Below are 23,686 nucleotides of genomic sequence, written 5' to 3' on the forward strand. Positions count from 1 at the left end.
TACTGAAGGCTGAGACAGGAGGGGTCGGGAGACACTGTGGCCCCGTCCGACGATACCCCCAGACAGGGCCGAACAAGTAGGATATAACCCCACCCACTTTGCCAAAGCACAGCCCCCACACCACTATAAGGATATCTTCAACCACCAATTTACCATCCTGAGACAAGGCCGAGTATAGCCCACAAAGATCTCCGCCACGGCACAACCCAAGGGGGGGGCCACCAACTCAGACAGGGCGATCACGTCAGTGACTCACCCCTCCTAGGGACGGCATGGAAGAGCACCAGTAAGCCAGTGACTCAGCCCCTGTAATAGGGTTAGAGGCAGAGAATCCCAGTAGAGAGAGGGGAACCGGCCAGGCAGAGACGGCAAAGGCGGCGTTGCTCCAGTGCCTTTCTGTTCACCTTCACACTCCTGGGCCAGATTACACTCAATCATAGGACCTACTGAAGAGATGAGTCTTCAGTAAAGACTTAAAGGTTGAGTCTGCGTCTCTCACATGGGTAGGCAGACCATTCCATAAAAATTGAGCTCTATAGGAGAAAGCCTTGCTTCCAGCTGTTTGCTTAGAAATTCTAGGGACAGTTAGGAGGCCTGCGTCTTGTGACCATTGCGTACGTGTAGGTATGTATGGCAGGACATACATAATGACTCCAACCTAAGTGTATGTAAACTCCCGACTGGATTAGTTGGTGGTGCACTTATTATTATTATTATTACAATTTTGCATCATCATTTTTATTTTTTGTATCACAAAATGTAAGGGGACTGAACACATATTACCGCGGCTTGCACGAACAAAATGTGCTAACACCATGATACCGAAGAAGAAGAAAAACAGAAAGTCCAACCTACTTTTCTTCCAAGGAGGACTGAAGCTGAGCAGTGCTCTGCATTATGCGCTCGCGAATCCGCTATCCTCCATCTGTTCAGTGTGTTGTTTACAGTTTTTCTTGCTCTGCAAAAATAACCGGCGACTGGAAGCTAGCAACTTGCATTGATTGTATGGATGTAGTGGATCTGAGCGCTCCAGTACGCGCATTGCTACGTCAAACTTTACTTGACTAACATGGAAGTTTTTTTTGGCCTACATTGTCTTTATAGGGAGATTTGCGCTTTGATAGATTGACCTGCTGAAACTTTCTTTTTGACAATAAGAGGAGCCCCTGGATTACAGGATTGTATGATCATTTTAGAAGTTGAAGATGCAGGTCCGAACGGTCCTCGAAGTGAAAGTTATGGATGTGCAGAAGAGGCGGAATCCCTCTAAACATTACGTGAGTTCTCTATTTGTCTCTGCCAGTGCCAGACACTTGGCTTGTGCTTCATGATCATAAACAATGCATTGAAGTTTTGTCTGAGCTATTACTGTCAATACGTGCACAGGTTTATTATTTTATTATACTTTTGTGGTCATTCTTATGTCAATAAGTAAGAACCTCAGTTATCCATATTGTAGAATTAATGCACTGGGACAAGTGGGAACAATGCTAGTCTCTATGGAGGAAAATAAATTTGTCCACCAGGTCCAATAGGATTAATTAAGCAGAGTTAATTAATTAAGCAGAGAGAGGATCAATGTAACCAGTACTCCCTGAGGTCCCTAAGCCCAGTGCAAATCCTTCCCCCTGGGGTGTCACATTAGGAGATGCTGCTAGCCTGGGAAGTCCAGTGAGGAAAACATACAACAAATCTCATTGTCTATGAGCTAAGCAACTGAAAAATGCTTATCCTGTTTTATAGAGAGGAAAGAAGCAAACCTTTGTCTTTTGTGTCCAAGGTTCCAGTGTGACTTCCTTGCATGGGCAAGAGAGGGACACTGGACACAAGAACTGGGAGAGCCCTTGCAAACTACAGTATTACCGCTGAACTTGGCGATAGGTCCAAAAAGAAATGTTTTTAAAATGACAACATTTTCTATACTATATATGAATCAAATAGGACATTGACAAGTATTGACAACCCTTTGTTTCACTTGCCTTGGACAAAGTCCTTTGTCCTTTGGCTTTTAGCTACTAAGAATAAGTAAAACAGTATCCACATACCCTAGCTTTAATGGCAGGTGTTTTTGCTTAATATCCTGCCATCATGGAGATATTTTGTAGAATCTGACCTCTAACAAAGTCTTGAGAATATGCTAGTCATGCAGATATTATGCTGACTTGCATGCAGAGTGATGTGGATATGGTCAGATACCATGTTGGATTTTATTGCAAGTTTGCAACCCATTATTATTTTTTTTTTAATTATTATTATTTTTTACAAATGTAGGATCTTAATTTGAACACCCTGTTCCAGGAAAACTTTCCTGAAATGCAGGGAATGAAAAACATGTCGTGTATTTCTGGTTTAAAAATGCATCTGAAGTTTTGAATTTCCACTTTGAAATTTCGGACTTGATTTTCCCTTATGAAAAATGTGTCTATTATTCACATTTTCTGTTGCTGCAGTATTATTTTCCTACTGTATCAAACTGGCTCAAATTAAAATCCTACATCTGTATTGTACATTCAGCAGTACTATGTTGGGCCCAAGACACTGCCATAATAAATATACTAAATGTATGTCATACAAACAAATGAGGTGTCTGAACTGACATTACCATTTACTGCACAGCTCAAAATGTACTCTCTATGCATTATCGTAGACATTCTCAAAGGGTACTGTATTTACCACACTTTAAGGCACTGTTTTCTAAACACATTATCCAAGGCATTTGGTCATGCCGTCAGCACTCAATTAATTGCATAGGAACTTGTTCCTCCCTGCAACACATTATTTCTGTAGTGAACTATGATGTAAAATCAAGACCTGATTTCAGGTAGGACACTTACATTTTTACAGATTGTAGCCATGTGTAACAACACTCAAAACTCACATGCAAATGCAGAACAATAGCATATGTTTCTGCAGTAGAAGAAAGGGTGTGCCCAAGTGTTTGTGGCACATAGTGAGTGCCAGGGAAAGCTCCCACTCTAGCCATATAGTTATAGCCCCCTGTGGAATTTATGCCATGGCTGTAGACTAGAGTCTGACAAAACAAGATTGTAAAATACTCGGAAATGTAACCTAACTAGCTAGAGTTACTATCAAAGTTAGAGCCAATGAAGTGTAAATATTGGATTATTTCCTTGAGTTGTTTGAATTTCAAACCCAGAATAAAGTGGCAAATGATTCAAACCTGTTGACACCCTCTATGACCCCGGCCTAATGAGTTAACTTGACCTCTACTGACCTCTTGAAGTTTAGTCTGAAGGGAATGCTCTATGTCAGTTTGGGGACAGTCAAAACTAAGTGATATTATGTGTCTTTGATGAATGGGACTTTGTTGTTAATAAGTCTTCCTTGTGTGTTTTCTTCCGTAGGTGTACCTCATCAATGTCACATACTCTGACTCCACCTCTCATGTCATCTACAGGAGATACAGCAAATTCTTTGATCTCCAGGTAAGTTTCACCATAGAACAATGATGTAGAACCATTCCCCAGTATCTGTTTGATCATGCACTCAATCATCTTAAACTTGTAGTAAGGTGAACAGTGAATCTGTATGCTATAACATCTCACACAGCAATTTTTCTTACCATGCATACATTTCCTCACTCACCTTTTCCCAACCCTGTCCATGGAGGTTCAATGGATTTCCTATCAAACTGACCTGCTGCCCTCTAAATGGATGATAATACTTATGATATATTGCAATATGTTGCAAAAAACATTGCTATGAGGTTCTCTATGAGATGAGACCAACATAAATGTTTCTGTGATGGCCATCTGGTGCTCAATGGGGAGTCAAACCTCAATGCTCTCAGTGTATTTCCCACAAAATTATGTTTCAATCAGGGGAAGCCCCAACTGAATGGTCCCATTAAAGACCACTGGTTCCTGACGGAAGTAGGGAAAATCCCATTGCACATGTGTCATACGTCCTGCAGACTAGTGGTGAGAGAGGAAAAAATGACCTCAGGCTGAGATTGGCTGTGGGGTGAAGTTGCCTCGTAATTGGTTGGAGGGACATCAATGCCCTCGAGGGAAACTTATTGGTCTGTTGATCCCAAACATTCCAATTGAAACCCATAAAGACACATAAGGAGAGCCCACCACAGCTCTGAACAGGGTGGGCTCTCCTGTCTCTTTAATGGTAGGAAGAAAATGTGCTGTATGTGCATAAATTGGCATCAAGTCTCTGTGAAACCCTGTCTGATACTCTCTCATTACACTTTACATTTTTATTACATTGCATTTCACAGTTGGAAGAGGCGCTTATCCTTTTTATTTTACTAGGCAAGTCAGTTAAGAACAAATTCTTATTTTCAATGATGGCCTAGGAACAGTGGGTTAACTGCCTTGTTCAGGGGCAGAACAACAGATTTTTTTTACCTTGTCAGCTCGGGGATTTGATCTTTCAACCTTTCAGTTACTAGTCCAACGCGCTAACCACTAGGCTACCTGCCACAGCAGTTAGTGCTACCTGCTGCTTCAAAAGTGAGGTAGATAGGTCAGACAACCACATTATGGCCAGTAAAACCTTATGTCCAGCCAGACTGTATTACAGGTCTCATGACTGAAGGCCGCAGAGGAAACCCTTTGTTCCAGGGGGCCTTGGTAATTGCCAGGAAAATCCTGCTATCCTGCTCTGTTTGATGGAAACATAGCGTCTCCCCTGTCTCTGTCTTTGTAAATATTAGTCTTGTCCAGAGATCGCTGCTGTCTCTGGCTCACTGTCTGTGCTAATCAGTGAGGAGCAACGGTCAACAGCTGTCCACACAAGGAATGGGTGGAGATACTGCCTTTTACAAGTCCCTTATAGGTCTTTGAACATAGTCATACTGTATGGTCCGTTAATCAGTTATGGTGTTGTTTAGCCCTCATATTGAATGCACTGACTGAAAGTATATGATGCAGATGTATATTTTATCATTGTGGGACCAGGTACAGCAAGAAGGGCAGACTCATTGGATGATCCACGAAATGGATTCTCCACTTGTCTCTCACAACCACGATTATAACATTACAGTTAACAGGGTTAGTTATCTTCACTAACATCTCCAAATCCTCATCTGAACAATGTTTTGTGTTTTTCCGGAACCAGTTAAGTTTAAAACTTGACTCTATTGTAGCCCAATTTGAGAATGATACATTCACACAGGCTTGGTATTTCATATTTTATTAGGATCCCCATTAGCTGACGCAATAGCAGCTGCTACTCTTGCTGGTGTGCTTTATAGATCTGTAGTGGAAAACACTGAACACTGATGGAGTGATTGAGTCTCCTGGAAGTCATTCTTCCAGGCCAGTGACATTTCCAACCTCCATCGGGGTATAGTATCCAGCTGAGGAGACGGCATGCCCAATCCCAACATGTACTGGGTGGAATGAAGGGGAAGTCATGATCAGGAATGAGGGAAGGCCTGGGCCAATTGTGCTATGGGATTCCTGGTCATGGCCGGTTGTAACATTATGACATTTTATTGTACTTATTTAGGGCTACTAATGTTGTAGAAATCTAGCAATAGTTAGTGTACATGATCCACTCCTTAATTCCTCTCTATTCTATGAAATCTTCTAGTGGCTCATCTGATCACTCTTCAATTCTTGTAGAAAGTAGAAACAAACCCTGTCTGTTTGAGTTAGTGTTTGTGCCATGGTGCCAACAGACACCTACAGTTCATTTGAAGCTCAGCTCTGTTCTCTGTCCTTTAAGCTCAATCACACTGTTCAGTTAGACGCTTGCAGGGAATAGGAACATGCTTTGCACTCTCTGGCTCGCCAAGGGATCATAATATTCTTTATTAAGAAATAATTACATCTCAGCTCAATACTTTGTGGATGGTGTGTAGACAGTTGTAACGTGAAGCCGCACTTTTTCATGTGTTTATGAAATTGCCTGTCATAGTTTGTCTGTTTTGAAGATGCAGTAGCTCCTGACAGCTAGCTGTGTAGTATTGTTAGCCAGTGTTTACTAGCTTAGCTAGTAATTTGTCTTTAAGATTAAGTATGGTGATGGTTTACGTACACTTACTCCTAATGTTGCCAAACTCTCTAGCACACTCATCAGAGCTCTTTACTGCTCCTCGGGGATGCAATCATAAATCACTAGAAACTATTTTTCAAATCAGGTTGACTCTTCCCTCATCTTTTGCTGAGTTTAAAACACATAATAAGTCATCACATTTCTCACCAGTTCCTGAAATTTAGCTCAATAAAGGCTTTAATATTGTTGGGTGTAAAGCATTTCTACAACATCATTTCCGGTGTGTGGCTGAGGGAAATGGTTTGACCCACACATTTTGAGCTATGCAGAAATTATCCTGAGTCAAACAGACATTCTACCCTAAATAATCTTCCCCGCTCCACACCCTTGGATCACAGAAGACATAACACAGAGATCATGACATTCCACTGGGGGATTGTGGCATATGCAAGTTGGCCCGCTTTCCCTTCACTCTCCACTTGGATGGAAACTCCTCTACAGGTCCCATAGTCACCTTATTTTTGGGTTGAGGCATTGGAGCAGAATCAGATCATCTCCTCTGTCTGCACTGTAATTTGTCTGTTGCCCTAGTTTCCTCCCGGCATACTCTAAGCTAGGCTCCATAACAAGTTCCTTCACTTTTTAAAACTTCTATCCAGAATCCCAAGAGCTTTGAGGTCATTTCGAGTGTGAAAGTAGCCTACTAATCATGAAACCTTGAGAAAAGTTCAGTACAGGCTCACATCTGAGTTAAGCAACGGAAGGCAGGATTAGGGCTGTTGTGGTGGCTGTTAGGGTTGTTGTGGTTACCACCACACCGGCGGTCACGAGTCATGAACGCAGTCAAATTCCGTTTAGTAACGGTAATTAGGCTTCTCGGTAATTAGGCTTCTCGAATTTCGTTTAGTAATGGTAATTAGGCTTCTCCAAGTTCTGATGCTGCTGATGGTCATTAGTAGCCTACCAAACTTGCTAACTGCCTGGTACTCAGTACTCTATTGTCCCTCGAATCACTCTGACATCAATGCAAATGTATTTCGAAAATCTAATCAAACACTTCATGAGAGCCCATGAGCTCATTTCTCGCAACATTTCAATAGGCTTTGCAAATGCACAAGAAAACAGAGTGACGGCCTCTACTAAAAAGAGGATAATAAGCTTTCCATAGGCTAGGCCTACTATGTTTATTTTTCAACTTTCCTAATATTAAGCACATTGCTTATATTTACAACAGGAGTATAGCCTACCTGGCTGGCATGAAAATAAACCATGGGGAAAAGCATCCTCCATTGACTATTTAAGTGCATATATTACATGTATTTTTCCCGCTGCCCCTGTTTCGATACAGGTGCATGATAATGGTCCATTCTAAATCAAAACAAATTTCACACAGTACCAGTCAACCCATTTGAGATGGTTTGGGATAAGTTGGACTGCAGTGTGAAGAAAAAGCAGCTGACAAGTGCTCAGCATATGTGGGAACTCCTTCAAGACTGTTGGAAAAGCATTCCAGGTGAAGCTGGTTGAGAGAATGCCAAGAGTTTGCAAAGCGGTCATCAAGGCAAAGGGTGGCTACTTTGAAGAATATCAAATATCAAATATATTTTGATTTGTTTAACACTTTTTTATTTACTACATGATTCCATATGTTTTATTTCATAGTTTTGATGTCTTCACTATTATTCTACAATGTAGAAAATAGTAACATTAAAGAAAAATCCTTGAATGAGTAGGTGTGTCCAAACTTTTGACTGGTACTGTATATTATTTTGTATGTGTAAAGACAAGATTAAATCAAGAATAGTCTGATGCGTGACAATATTATCCTATCACTTGTGAATTATATATTATCACTTGTGAATGATGCCCAGCATAAGAAACAATGCCTTTTTTTCGCGGCTTTTTCAAAATCATATTAGCACACCTCATGAGGCCTAGCCCATAGGCCTATATGTTTTAATTAGGTTTGTATCACAACTAAAGTGGCAAATAACTTCTTAAAATGTACGTACATTTATCTGCTTTACAAGGGGTGTAGAGCCTAACTGGCATACATATGCAGCATGTGAGTTTCAAGTTTTGGGAAGATAATTTTCACCATACAAATCCACCTTTATAATAAAAGCATTGCATGCATAATTGCATTTGCGGTCACTTTTGATCATGGTGTTTTCCGTTAATGGAACATTTGTGCTTATAGCTTACTACCATGAGTGCATTGCTGCGCTTATAATGTGAAGAAATAGCCTAATAGTTTATCAACATTTTAAGCTAAACGTTATGATCTGTTACGTCAGCCACATTGCATAAAAACGTTTTTTTAATGCTAGTGGTTGTATTCATTTGGGATATATCGCATCCCACGACGGTCCCAGACTATGTTTAGAATATTTATTTCCCGCACAGAAAGGAATAGGTCGACCTTTGTACTATGTGGGATAGTAGATTGACATAGTGTTTTTGCTGTTTATTAGGTGTACCGTAATTTCCGGACTATTAAGCGCACCTGAATATAAGCCGCACCCACTGAATTTTATTTTATTTTTAATTTTGAACATAAATAAGCCGCACATGTCTATAAGCCGCAGGTGCCTACCGGTACATTGAAACAAATTAACTTTACACAGGCTTTAACGAAACACGGCTTGTAAAAAAAAAAAAATTGGCTTTAACGAAACACGGCTTGTAACAAACATAAATAGGCTTTAATGAAACACGGCTTGTAACAAAAAATAAAACATTAGCAGTAAGCTTTAGTTGTCTTTTTGCACTGAGTCAATTCCTCACGCTGCTGTTTCCAACGTCTTATCATCGACTCATTAAGACCAAGCTCCCGTGCAGCAGCTCTATTTCCTTTTCCAACAGCCAGATCAATCGCCTTCAACTTGAAAGCTGCATCATATGCATTTCTCCGTGTCTTTGCCATGATGAGGGTGACAAAATGACTACCGTAATCAGAATGATGGGAAGTTTGAGAGCGCTCGATTTAATCTAAACACTAAACAAAAAAGTTGTTTGACCTTAACCCGTTCGGCAATTTCATTGGTCTAATGCAGCCAAAAACCTAGCAAGTCACAGAATGTGTTTTTTGGAGAAAAAAAATTGAAAGTGGGAAAAATCCATATATTAGCCGCGTCATTGTTTAAGCCGCGAGGTTCAAAGCCTGGGAAAAAAGTTGCGGCTTATAGTCCGGAATTTACGGTACTCATCTTGTTGGCTGACAAAGTAAATGTGGACAGTTCTTTCAATATCTTCAATATGCACCTCAGAATTGGATTAGGATGCAGTGGCGTCCCCAATGTGTCTGTCTTCACTTGTAACCTGTGAGAAAGACCCGATCACGTAATGGAGCGCGCAGCACTCAGGGAGAAAGGCACAACGGCCACTGACCGCAAAAGGCATGAATGCTTTTAGGGCGCATTACTGCCACACAAAGGGGATGCCGCCGTGAAATTCTAGGCATTATCAAGTGCTTGTCAAATTGTGAATGAGTGACTGATGTAGTGTGTACATCATTAGAGTCACATCATGCAGCCTAACAATGTATTAAAAATCAAAACATATAGCCCAACGTTTGTAGAACAACTAAAGTTACATTAATAACTCTAAATTAAGCATATTAAGCATTTCTATGTTAACCACTCAAATCACTCCCTCAAATCATTTAGAGAAAATATAATTTATATTTTATTTAGCTTTGTTCAATTGTATTCTTCATACTATAAAATAATGCCATGGAATTCTAAGCAAATCTTGTCTGCTAAATGAGCTAGTGTAGCCCACAGCCGTATGGCATAGCCAGATCAGGACCTAACATAAGGATAACTCAGAGTATGCTATTCTGTTCTGAAATAGACTACATTTTCTTCATATCATGCTTCTTTAGACTTGTCTGAAATAATTAATGGATTTATTGTGAAGGTGTAGGCTATATTACAGATTTGCTAGACTTTTTGAAGGGATGTCCCAAAGGTCAGCATCAGTGGCGTTTAGGTGTGGAAGCCAGGAGATGGTAAATGTGTTTATGTTAATTACAACGGTCAATTACCGTGAGACTGACAGTTATTTGCTTGACAATCACTGGCTGATGAAAGTTTGTGACCGCCACAGCCCTAGGCAGGATCAATAAACTGTTGAGATATTGACCAGTCCTATGTGTGCTAGTCATCCTCTGTAATATGGGTGAGCAGCTGAATCTCTGGAGGACTGTGTGGAGGACTTTTTTTATTACAGTGTTGTGAACTCCATGCAGTAAACACCATGCAGTAAACAGATGCTAGAAAACAACCACTACATGGTTTTGGGGCTTACAGGTAACCTAGTGGTTAGAGCATTGGTCCAGTAACTGAAAGGTTGCTGGATCGAATCCCTGAGCTGACAAGGTTAAAATCTGTTGTTCTGCCCCTGAACAAGGCAGTTAACTCACTGTTCCCCGGTAAGCAGTCATTGTAAATAAGAATTTGTTCTTAACTGACTTGCCTAGTTAAATAAAGGTAAAAAGCGAACAAACATGGAATTCAGTTTTTTTCCCACCCTTTTTCTGTCTAAAAGCTGAACAGTACTCGCTGTCTCTTTCTGTCTCCCTCTCTCCCTCCTCTCTTTGGGTTTATGTATGCCTGTGCTTCAGATATGCTTTTTATGGTAAAGCAAAAATATACTTGAGTAGCCTAGTCATTGACTTTTGCCAATCATTTCAGTTAGGGAGTAATGTAAAATATAATACATAGCTGTTTGAATTTAATGTCAAAACACACATTTTTGAAAGTGGAATGTGCACTTTAAAGTGTGACTGAGCATTACATTTATAGTGCAGACCAGTGCATTCTATGCCTTTTCATCTCTTTCACATCCCTGCCATGACCTGTCTATCAATAACTCCAGAGCTCCAGGTTTCCTCAAAAGGGATGGGGAGAGAGAAAAGGATAGAGAAATTGTTAGGAGAAATGTGTGAGAGAGAGAGTGAGTGAGTGAGTGAGTGAGTGAGTGAGTGAGTGAGCGAGCTAAAGACATGATTACACCATAGCACCTCTTGCTACAAGGCATTTCAATTTCTCTCTATGGTAGACTTGGCTGACACAGCACGTTTAACACATTGAACATAACTGCACACTTTGGGAAAGAAACAGTGTATACACAAATGTGAAATCTCCTGGGCAAATGACTAAAGCTGCCGTATCACAAATGTCCATGTAACACAAATGTAACAGGAGAAATGCCCGCACAGGGAGTTGTGACTCCAAGTTGTTATTTTGTTTCCATGAGGAGGGGTCTCCCACCGGTCCTGTGAAGTTTGGAGCAGATCCAGTCGTGCCTACGAGGGATACCAGCATCACTCTGGGATTGGGAATGTTCTCTGTTTGCCAGGGATCTGTTGGAGGTGTGGAGAGAACTCTCTCAGCCTGCAGAAGCAGACTACTGCTATCGTTCAATAGAGATGCAGATAACATGTTATGATGAGTTTGTGGCACAGTGAGTCAGATAGACAATAGGCTAATAGCAAAACATGTTGAGATTATTGAAGCTTTAGTGAAGGTACAGTTTAATACTCTGTAGATGTCATCAGAGGCGTCATGCCCATAGGGGGCACAGGGGCACGTGCCCACTCAGATTTGTCCTGTTAATAAAAAAGTATACATGTAAAAACAAAATATATACTTTTTGGTTGTTTCTCTGTAATATAACTAGCCACCTAGCAATTTTATGAAGTTGGCTTTAGCTAGCCCAGATACAAACCTTTGAACGGTAGTGTATATACAGTTAAAGTTGAAAGTTTACATACACTTAGGTTGGAGTCATTTAAACTTGTTTTTCAACCACTCTACAAATTTCTTGCTAACAAACTATAGTTTTGTCAAGTCGGTTAGGACATCTACTTTGTGCATGACACAAGTAATTTTTCCAACAATTGTTTACAGACAGATTATTTCACTTATAATTCACTGTATCAGAGTTCCAGTGGGTCAGAAGTTTACACACACTAAGTTGACTGTGCCTTTAAACAGCTTTGAAAATTCCAGAAAATTATGTCATGGCTTTAGAAGCTTCTGATAGGCTAATTGACATCATTTGAGTCAGTTGGAGGTGCACCTGTGGATGTATTTTAAGGCCTACCTTCAAACTCAGTGCCTCTTTGCTTGACATCATGGGAAAATCAAAAGAAATCAGCCAGACCTCAGAAAAAAATGGTGGTCCTCATCAAGTCTGGTTTATCCTTGGGAGCAATTTATTTTTGTTGTTGTTATTCTGTCTCTCACTGTTCAAATTAACCTACCATTAAAATTATAGACTGATTATTTCTTTGTCAGTGGGCAAATGTACAAAATCAGCAGGGGATCAAATACTTTTTTCCCTCACTGTACAAGAACAATATCAATAACGATATCAGTGATTGACGAGGTAGTTATATGCATACAATCAAGGGTAAAGTGGCTGAGCAGCAGGATACATTTTTTTTCTGTTGCAGCAACGTATTAGGAGAGAGTCAACTTGAGTAGAGGCACTGCAGATAGTGCTGATGACTGGTCCGTCCGAACCACGCATTAACAAAGGAACCTATATTCGGAGAGCCTGTTTCTGTCCTGCCCTTGACTTTGGTGCAGGGCATGTGATCCATAGCTTCTTCGTCGCAAAACTCCCTGATCTTCTTAAAAATATGCATTTGTCTAGCTGTGTCCAGTCCAGGTGGTGCTTGTACAGGCAGACCATCTATGGGAGGAAGGATGTCAGCGTTGTGCAGCAGCTGAAACCTGGTCTTGACAGTCCGAACACTCCTTGGCAACAACACCAGTCTGCAGAGCATCGAAACTGTAAAACAGGGAATAACAACAAAAAAATCAGAAGACATTACAACCCTGCACAACATCAATTCACCTCCCGAGTTTTGATAAGACAAATAACCTCATGTAATGCAATGAAAATAATTCTTCACCTGAAGTGCTGGTACTGCTTGATCTGTGGTAGCGGCCTGAAGTACGGAGTCAGGTGTTGTTGTCAGCCATAGCTTTCTACCAGCACCGTAGCATCCTCCAGTCCAACCAGCTGTGGGATGTTGACCCCTGTCACGGTGCTGTCCTTCACAACACCAGCAATCTCAGACAAAGTATTCACTCTCGTCTTTCTGAAGCGCTGCGTGATGAGGCCGAAGCACCAGTAGGGTGCGAACTTGGTGTGGCCTGTGATCAGGGAGTGAAGGTCCAGATTGTGGTGGAGCTTGTGTATAGTCCTCCTGGCACAATACCAGAGCACAAACTTGTCCATGTTTTGGCCACTGCAGTTATCACAATTCAGGTCCACACGTGTTTCCCCAACTCCGTAGTTGGTGAAGAAATGGTGCATGTAGTTGATGACTGCGCTGCTGCCTATGCTTGCTTAGGCCAGCTCTCTTTTTGATGGGAGGTACTAGACCATTCTCCTTGTATGACTGGCAGAGGAGAGTCAGGCGTGTTCTACTGGTGCTGAAAGACAAATTACAGATACAAATATTTTAGCATTATTATACAATAGATGCAAAATGGCATTCTGAGATAACAACACTACACACACGTAATCTTAGATAGCTAGCCAGCCATCTAACGTCAGCTGGCTAGCTAACAGCAAGCTTTAACTAGCAATACAAACCGATTGTCATAGCTACCTTATGTTAACCAAATAGGTTCAATATTAGCTAGCTAACATTAGGCTATAACTAGCAATGTGAAAAGGCATTCTGAGAAAACATCACTAACGTTGCACAATTCATAAACTTAAATGTAACAGCAATTTTTAACTTGGTATTTTGTTTAGACATGTCACGTTAACGTTATCTAGCTAAAAAAGGAAATATAATCCCAATCCATAGATTAGCATTACTAGCAATACTAACCAATTGTCATAGCTAAAGTTGTCAATGTTAACATTAAGCCAACATTAAGCAAGCCAGCCATCAAACTCCCACTGGCTAGCTAACAGCAAGCCTTTACTTGCAATGAAAACAACTTTCTGACAAAATTAGAAATGTATAATATCTGAAACTGTAGCTAGATTCTTACCCGTATATTTGGATGAAAGCTTCACGGCAGTCTGCAACCCCTTTCATTAAATAAGACGTTCTTCATCGTTTCCGTTTAGTTTGCACAGCTTGTTTGGCCCGTTGTGTTCTACTGATTTCAAAACTCGGCCAATTTCTTCCGTGACAACAACACTGTTGATCGCCGTTTTTTTCCCCATCACCGTCATCAGAAGACTCTACAATGTCTTCTTCAATTAAAATGTTTTTACCTAAATCAGGGATTTCCTCATCGTCTGATTCATTTTCAGAGTCAAAGAGAGTCAGCATGGCATGATCGTCCTCCAGAAAGTAGTCCATCACAACTTTTCCCCACTGACCTTTGTAGATATCGCCTGATATATTCAGGACAGCAATGTTATTGTGCGCAGTAGCAACATATTTGCAGTTCTCCATGGCTAACATTATGTCTTTAGAAACAACTGCAGTAGAAAGGATAATCTACGCATAACGAGCAGCTCATCTTATAGACACAAGATGCTACACCGCAGAACAATCTGAAACGCATCTCTCGGCATGTCCAGCCTATTCATTATCTCAGCCAATCATGCTAGGGTTGCAAAGGGTCAGAAAGTTTCCGGTAAATTTTCTGAATTTGTACTGAAATTTTCCATATTAATTTGGGGAATTTTGCTTAAATTCATTAAAAAAAGATATCTTACAACAGTGAACCTTTTTTGTGGGATACACATAAGGCAATTCTAGGTCTTGTGGCATGTTTTGGTTAAACTATCCCCAATTCAGTGGAATTGCAACCCTCTGCATGCACAGTGCATTCTTCCATCACATGTACAGCTGATTCTCAAGATCTTGCACACTAATGAGATGCTATTGAGCCCACACTACTACACTGTCAAAGTTTTGATTACAATACTGGGTGGGGTGAATATATTTTATATGACATACATGCTTTTTTGTTAACTAGTAAATAGTAGCCTACAGCAAATTGTGTTTAAATCATTTCTAACTTGTTAACAATTTCTGCTAGTTAGTTTTTGCTACCATGTGGGTTTTAGCTTGCTTGAGCCTGCTAACTGAGGAGTGTTAATTCACCTGTTTCCATACATGTTTCATTTTAAAACGTTTATCTTACAAAGGAGTTGTTTAATCTAACTGCTTAACTAAACTCAGCAAAAAAAGAAACGTCCCTTTTTCAGGATCCCATCTTTCAAAGATAATTCATAAAAATCCAAATAACTTCACAGATCTTCATTGTAAAGGGTTTAAACATTGAACCATAAACAATTAATGAACATGCACCTGTGGAATGGTCGTTAAGACACTAACAGCTTACAGATGGTAAGACACCAAAGAGGCCTTTCTACTGACTCTGAAAAACACCAAAAGAACGATGGCCAGGGTCCCTGCTCATCTGGGTGAACGTGCCTTAGGCATGCTGCCAGGAGGGATGAGAACTGCAGATGTGGCCAGGGCAATAAATTGCAATGTCCGTACTGTGAGACGCTTAAGACAGCGCTACAGGGAGACAGGACGGACAGCTGATCAACCTAGCAGTGGAAGACCACATGTAACACAGGATTGGTACATCCGAACATCACACCTGCGGGACAGGTACAGGATGGCAACAACTGCCTGAGTTACACCAGGAACACACAATCCCTCCATCAGTGCTCAGACTGTCCGCAATAGGCTGGACTCAGGGCTTGTAGGCCTGTTGTAAGTCAGGTCCTCACCAGACATCACCGGCAACAACGTCGCCTATTGGCCAAAACCCGCCGTTGATGGACCAGACAGGTCTGGCATAAAGTGCTCTTCACTGACGAGTCGCGGTTTTGTCTCACCAGGGGTGATGGTCGGATTCACATTTATCGTCGAAGGAATGAGCGTTACACCGAGGCATGTACTCTGGAGCGGGATCGATTTGGAGGTGGAGGGCCCATCATGGTCTGGGGCGGTGTGTCAAAGCATCGTTGGACTGAGCTTGTTGTCATTGCAGGCAATCTCAACGCTGTGCGTTCCAGGGAAGACATCCTCCTCCCTCATGTGGTACCCTTCCTGCAGGCTCATCCTGACATGACCCTCCAGCATGACAATGCCACCAGACATACTGCTCGTTCTGTGCGTGATTTCCTGCAAGACAGGAATGTCAGTGTTCTGCCATGGCCAGCGAAGAGCCCAGATCTCAATCTTGTTGACCACGTCTGGGACCTGTTGGATCAGAGGGTGAGGGCTAGGCCCCCCCCCCGCCAGAAATGTCTGGGAACCTGCAGGTGCCTTGGTGCAAGTGTGGGGTAACATCTCACAGCAAGACTTGGCAAATCTGGTGCGGTCCATGAGGAGGAGATGCACTGCAGTACTTAATGCAGTTGGTGGCCACACCAGATACTCACTGTTACTTTTGACCCCCCCCCCCTTTGTTCAGGGACACATTATTCCATTTCTGTTAGTCACATGTCTGTGGAACTTGTTCAGTTTATGTCTCAGTTGTTGAATCTTGTTATGTTCATACAAATATTTACACATGTTAAGTTTGCTGAAAATGAACGCAGCTGACAGTGAGAGGACGTTTCTTTTTTTGCTGAGTTTATTTATCTGTACATGGAATTGTATTTGTTTTTTTTCTACTCATCTTTTTTCTCATCTTTAAAGGAAAATGCCACGGGCACTATCTGACGTGTGGAGACATTTCACTGCAGCTAATGTAGAAAGAAAAGCTGTGTACATTTCCAAATACTGTGCGAAATCAAATGTGAAGAATGCAACAAAGATGTAGAATCATCTGGCCAAGTACATAAAGTTCCCTCAGCGCTCACAACAAGCAACCTCTGACAGAAGTCCCTCTACTTCTATTTGAGGTGAAAATGATGAATCAGACACCTTGTCGATAGCAACAGCTCATGGTCCTCCTGGAATTAGATTTTTTTTTGATTCAATGGAGGAACGTAGTCTGAGAAATGCTCAAGCTGTGTATGCAACTGGTTCACCTCTGATGCTCACAGGCAATGTGTATTGGAAGGGATTTCTGATTTTTCTTTGCCCAGCATACACCCCTACAACCAGACATGCTTTATCTACTCATTTGCTGGATGCAGAGTTCAACAGACTTCAAGTGAAGGTCAAGCAAATCATAGAGAAAGCAGACTGTATTGCAGTCATCTCTGATGGGTGGTCGAATGTTCGTGGGCAAGGAATAATTAACTACATCATCTCCACCCCTCAACCAGTATTCTACAAGAGTACAGACACAAGGAACAACAGACACATTGGTCTCTACATTGCAGATGAGATCAAGGCAGTCATCAATGACCTTGGAACACAGAAGGTATTCGCGCTGGTGACAGACAATGCTGCGAACATGAAGGCTGCTTGGTCTAAAGTGGAAGACCCCTACCCTCACATCACACCCACTGGCTGTTCTGCTCATGCATTGATTTTGCTCCTCAAGGACATCATAGCACTGAAAACAATGGATATACTCTACAAGAGAGCCAAGGAAATGGTTAGGTATGTGAAGGGTCATCAAGTTATAGCAGCAATATACCTCACCAAGCAAAGTGAGAAGAATACGAGCACCACATTGAAGCTGCCCAGCAACACCCGTTGGGGTGGTGTTGTCATCATGTTAGACAGTCTCCTGGAGCAGCGTAGATGTTGGACTCTAAGTATACTGGCAAGAGCATCCTGTCTGGTGCAGAGATTAACAAGGCCTATGGTGTCATCACTACCGTGTCTCGCCACCCTGGCCTGGATGAGGGCAAGGTTCTTGGCAGTCTGGCGAAGTACACTTCCAAGCAAGAGCTTTGGGATGGAGATGCAATATGGCAGTCTTGCCAACATAACTTATCAGCCACCTGGTGGAAGGGACGTTGTGGATCTGAGGCTCTTTCCCCTATTGCCTCCATGATCCTGCAAATCCCACCAACATCAGCCATCTCAGAGTGCAACTGGTCCACCAAAGCACGCAACAGGTTGACTAATACAAGAGTTGAAAAATTGGTGGCCATCTGGGCAAATTTTAGGCTTTTTGAGCCTGACAACAAGCCATCCTCAACAAGGTTGGAAAGTCACAGTGAAGATGAGGCCTTAGTCTGATGTTTAAGAGGTGGACATTGAGGAGGTCCAGGGAGAAGACATGGAAGCCTGAGAGGAAGACAACCAAAGCTTTAGTTTATAGATTATCATTTTACAGATATGTTGAAAATGTTTTTGGGAGATGCGACAGACCATTGGGGATCATTCAATATACCCTTTCATTTGTTGTTCAGTGAAATCGTCCCATGTGAAGAGTCAACTCATTTAATTAAAGTTCAATTCGTAACATAAGATGGCGCCGGAGCAGAAGGCAGATGTTTTATGTGCCCCCAACAGATTGTGTTTATTTGTTCGCTTATCTGCGTTGTTTGTAACTAATTTGTTTACTCATTTTGTACATGATGTTGCCTCTATCGTCTCTTATGACCGAAAATAACTTCTAGACATCAGGACTGCGATTACTCACCAAGGACGAGCAGAATCCTTTTTCTTCTTTCACGACTCTGACGAGCCCGACGCAGAGGATATACGGCTCCCTCGGGAACAGGCCCCGACCCCAGTGATATGCGTGAAGAAGAAGCATAGAAAGAGAGGCCAAAGAGCGGGCTGTCTTCTGAGAAGTCGGAGGCGATCGAATAAACCCCCACTTCCCTCAATTCTGCTAGCAAACATGCAATCTTTGGAAAGTAAAATGGACGAGTTACTGGGAAGATTAAACTACCAATGGGACATTAAAAACTGTAACATCTTATGCTTCACTGAGTCGTGGCTGAACGATGGCAATATCAACATCAGTTTTACAAAATTTCTATCAGCGTGTTAAATGTGCAACCAGAGGGAAAAGAACTCTGGACAACATATACTCCACACACACAGAGATGCATACAAAGCTCTCCCTTGCAATCCATTTGGCAAATCTGACCATTATTCCATCCTCCTGATTCCTGCTTACAAGCAAAAATTAAAGCAGGGAGCACCAGTGACTAGATCAATAAAAATGTGGTCAGATGAAGCAGATGCTAAGCTAAAGGACTGATCCAGGATTCCTCCAATGGCATTGAGGAGTACACCACATCTGTCATTGACTTCATCAATAAGTGCATCGATGATGTTGTCCCCACAGTGACCGTGCGTACATACCCCAACCAGAAGCCATGGATTACAGGCAGCATCCACGGTGAGCTAAAGGCTAGAGCTGCTGCTTTCAAGGACCGGGACTCAAACCCGGAAGCTTATAAGAAATCCCGCTATATCTTCCTACTAACCATCAAACATGCAAAACGTCAATACAGGACTAAGATCGAGTCTTACTACACCGGCTCTGATGCTCGTTGGATGTGGTAGGGCCTGCAAACCATTACAGACTACAAAGCCGAGAGCTGCCCAGTGACACGAGCCTACCGGACGAGCTAAACTGCTTCTATGCTCACTTCGAGGCAAATAACACTAAAACATGCATGAGAGCACCAGCTGTACCTGAAGACGGTGTGATCACGCTCTCCGCAGCCGATGTGAGTAAGACCTTTAGACAGGTCAACATTCACAAGGCCGCAGGGCCAGATGGATTACCAGGACGTGTACTGCGAGCATGCGCTGACCAACTAGCAATTGTCTTCACTGACATTTTCAACCTCTCCCTGTCCGAGTCTGTGATACCAACATGTTTTAAGCAGACCACCATAGTGTCTGTGCCCAAGAACACTAAGGTAACCTGCCTAAATGACTACCGACTCGTAGCACTCACGTCTGTAGCCGTGAAGTGCTTTGAAAGGCTGGTCATGGCTCATATCAACACCATCATCCCAGAAACCCTAGACCCACTCCAATTTGCATACCGCTCCAACAGATCCACAGATGATGCAGTCTTTATTTTACTCCACACTGCCCTTTCCCACCTAGACAAAATGAACACCTGTGCTATTCATTGACTAAAACGCAGCGTTCAACACCATAGTGCCCTCAAAGCTCATCAATAAGCTAAGGACCCTGGGACTAAACACCTCCCTCTGCAACTGGATCCTGGACTTCCTGATGGGCCACCCCCGGGTGGTAAGGGTAGGTAACAACACATCCGCCACGCTGGTCCTCAACACAGGGGCCCATCAGGGGTGCGTGCTCAGCCCCCTCCCGTACTCCCTGTTCACTCATGACTGCACGGCCAGGCACGATTCCAACACCATCATTAAGTTTGCAGATGACACAACAGTGGAAGGCCTGATCACCGACAACAACGAGACAGCCTATAGGGAGGAGGTCAGAGACCTGGCCGTGTGGTGCCAGGACAACAACCTCTCCCTCAACGTGATCAAGACAAAGGAGATGATTGTGTACTACAGGAAAAAGAGGACCGAGCACGCCCCCATTCTCATCGACAGGGCTGCAGTGGAGCAGGTTGAGAGCTTCAAGTTCCTTGGTGTCCACATCACCAACAAACTAACATGGTCCAAGCACACCATGACAGTCGTGAAGAGGGCATGGCAAAACCTATTCCCCCTCTGGAGACTGAAAAGATTTGGCATGGGTCCTCAGATCCTCAAAAGGTTCTACAGCTGCACCATGGAGAGCATCCTGACTGGTTGCATCACTGCCTGGTATGGCAACTGCTCGGCCTCTGACCGCAAGGCACTACAGAGGGTAGTGCGAATGGCCCAGTACATTACTGGGGCCAAGCTTCCCGCTATCCAAGACCTCTATACCTCTATACCTTCAGAGGAAGGCCCTAAAAGTTGTCAAAGAATCCATCCACCCTAGTCATAGACTGTTCTCTCTGCTACCACATGGCAAGCGGTACTGGAGCGCCAAGTCTAGGTCCAAGAGGCTTCTTAACAGATTCTATCCCCAAGCCATAAGACTCCTGAACATCTAGTCAAATGGCTTCCCAGACTATTTGCATTGTCCCCCACTCCCCACCACTGCCACTCTTTGTTGTCATCTATGCATAGTTACTTTAATTAACTCTACCTACATGTACATACTACCTCAACTAACTGGTGCCCCCGCACATTGACTCTGTACCGGCACCCCCCTGCATAGATTATTATTTTTTGCTGCTGTTCATTAATTACTTGTTACTTTTATCTCTTGTTCTTATCCGTATTTTTTTAAACTGCGCTGTTGGTTAGGGGCTCGTAAGTAACCATTTTACTGTAAGGTCTACACCTGTTGTATTCGGCGCATGTGACTAATAAAATTTGATTTGATTTACATTGTTTTTAAAATTTGTTTTGGGAGAATTTAATAATTTCCAATGTCTACTTATGATCAGGCAAAAAGTTTCTGTTTCTGTTTCCATATGATATGGTAAATATATCCATTGCAAAAAACATCTATACTGCTCAAAAAAATAAAGGGAACACTTAAACAACACAATGTAACTCCAAGTCAATCACACTTCTGTGAAATCAAACTGTCCACTTAGGAAGCAACACTGATTGACAATAAATTTCACATGCTGTTGTGCAAATGGAATAGACAACAGGTGGAAATTATAGGCAATAAGCAAGACACCCCCAATAAAGGAGTAGTTCTGCAGGTGGAGACCACAGACCACTTCTCAGTTCCTATGCTTCCTGGCTGATGTTTTGGTCACTTTTGAATGCTGGCGGTGCTTTCACTCTAGTGGTAGCATGAGACGGAGTCTACAACCCACACAAGTGGCTCAGGTAGTGCAGCTCATCCAGGATGGCACATCAATGCGAGCTGTGGCAAGAAAGTTTGCTGTGTCTGTCAGCGTAGTGTCCAGAGCATGGAGGCGCTACCAAGAGACAGGCCAGTACATCAGGAGACGTGGAGGAGGCCGTGGGAGGGCAACAACCCAGCAGCAGGACCGCTACCTCCGCCTTTGTGCAAGGAGGAGCAGGAGGAGCACTGACAGAACCCTGCAAAATGACCTCCAGCAGGCCACAAATGTGCATGTGTCTGCTCAAACGGTCAGAAACAGACTCCATGAGGATGGTATGAGGGCCCGACGTCCACAGGTGGGGGTTGTGGTTACAGCCCAACACCGTGCAGGACGTTTGGCATTTGCCAGAGAACACCAAGATTGGCAAATTCGCCACTGGCGCCCTGTGCTCTTCACAGATGAAAGCAGGTTCACACTGAGCACATGACAGACGTGACAGAGTCTGGAGACGCTGTGGAGAACGCTCTGCTGCCTGCAACATCCTCCAGCATGACCGGTTTGGCGGTGGGTCAGTCATGGTGTGGGGTGGCATTTCTTTGGGGGGCTGCACAGCCCTCCATGTGCTCGCCAGAGGTAGCCTGACTGCCATTAGGTACCGAGATGACTTCCTCAGACCCCTTGTGAGACCATATGCTGGTGTGGTTGGCCCTGGGTTCCTCCTAATGCAAGGCAATGCTAGACCTCATGTGGCTGGAGTGTGTCAGCAGTTCCTGCAAGAGGAAGGCATTGATGCTATGGACTGGCCCGCCCGTTCCCCAGACCTGAATCCAATTAAGCACATCTGGTACATCATGTCTCGCTCCATCCACCAACGCCACGTTGCACCACAGACTGTCCAGGAGTTGGCGGATGCTTTAGTCCAGGTCTAGGAGGAGATCCCTCAGGAGACCATCCGCCACCTCATCAGGAGCATGCCCAGGCGTTGTAGGGAGGTCATACAGGCACGTGGAGGCCACACACACTACTGAGCCTAATCTTGACTTGTTTTAACCTCTCTGGGCTAGGTGGGACGCTTGCGTCCCACCTACTCAACAGCCAGTTGAATCCTGTGGCGCGTTATTCAAATCCTTAGATATGCTATTACTTCAATTTTTCAAAAATATGACTATTTTACACCATTTTAAAGATAAGACTCTCGTTAATCTAACCACACTGTCCGATTTCAAAAAGGCTTTACAACAAAAGCAAAACATTAGATTATGTCAGCAGAGTACCGAGCCAGAAATAATCAGACACCCATTTTTCAAGCTAGCATATAATGTCACATAAACCCAAACCACAGCTAAATGTAGCACTAACCTTTGATGATCTTCATCAGATGACAACCCTAGGACATTATGTTATACAATACATGCATGTTTTGTTCAATCAAGTTCATATTTATATCAAAAACCAGCTTTTTACATTAGCATGTGACTAGCATGTGACTAGCATTCCCACCGAACACTGCCGGTGAATTTACTAAATTACTCACGATAAACGTTCACAAAAAGCATAACAATTATTTTAAGAATTATAGATACAGAACTCCTCTATGCACTCGATATGTCCGATTTTAAAATAGCTTTTCGGTGAAAGGACATTTTGCAATATTCTCAGTAGATAGCCCGGCATCACAGGGCTAGCTATTTAGACACCCAGCAGGTTTAGCACTCATCAAAGTCAGATTTACTATAAGAAAAATGTTCTTACCTTTGTTGTCTTCGTCAGAATGCACTCCCAGGACTTCTACTTCAATAACAAATGTTGGTTTGGTCCAAAATAATCCATCGTTATATCCAAACAGCGGCGTTTTGTTCGTGCGTTCTAGACACTATCCTAAAGGCTAAATAAGGGTGACGAGCATGGCGCAATTCGTGACAAAAGAATTCGAAATATTCCATTAACGTACTTCGAAGCATGTCAACCGCTGTTTAAAATCAATTTTTATGCCATTTTTCTCATAAAAAAGCGATAATATTCTGACCGGGAATCTGCGTTTAGATAAACAGACA

The 23,686-nt window shown here is 42.7% G+C and overlaps 1 protein-coding gene across 2 annotated transcripts in view; it reads left to right on the plus strand.

The window, feature by feature from the left end:
• Positions 1-691: 691 nt before the first annotated feature.
• Positions 692-23,686, plus strand: part of LOC106607224 (SH3 and PX domain-containing protein 2A) — a 114,885-nt gene continuing 91,890 nt past the window's right edge. The window contains exons 1-2 of one of the 2 annotated variants that reach the window (XM_014203975.3): positions 692-1,277; positions 3,366-3,446. In XM_014203975.3, the coding sequence (XP_014059450.1) occupies positions 1,206-1,277; positions 3,366-3,446 (153 nt within the window). In that variant the 5' untranslated portion in view covers positions 692-1,205. The remainder of the gene's footprint in view (positions 1,278-3,365; positions 3,447-23,686) is intronic. The other variant, XM_014203971.3, reaches the window with a different exon arrangement.

Source organism: Salmo salar, chromosome 01 (assembly GCF_965601325.2).
Source record: "Salmo salar chromosome 01, fSalSal1, whole genome shotgun sequence".
In the NCBI taxonomy this organism is placed as follows: Eukaryota; Metazoa; Chordata; class Actinopteri; order Salmoniformes; family Salmonidae; genus Salmo; species Salmo salar.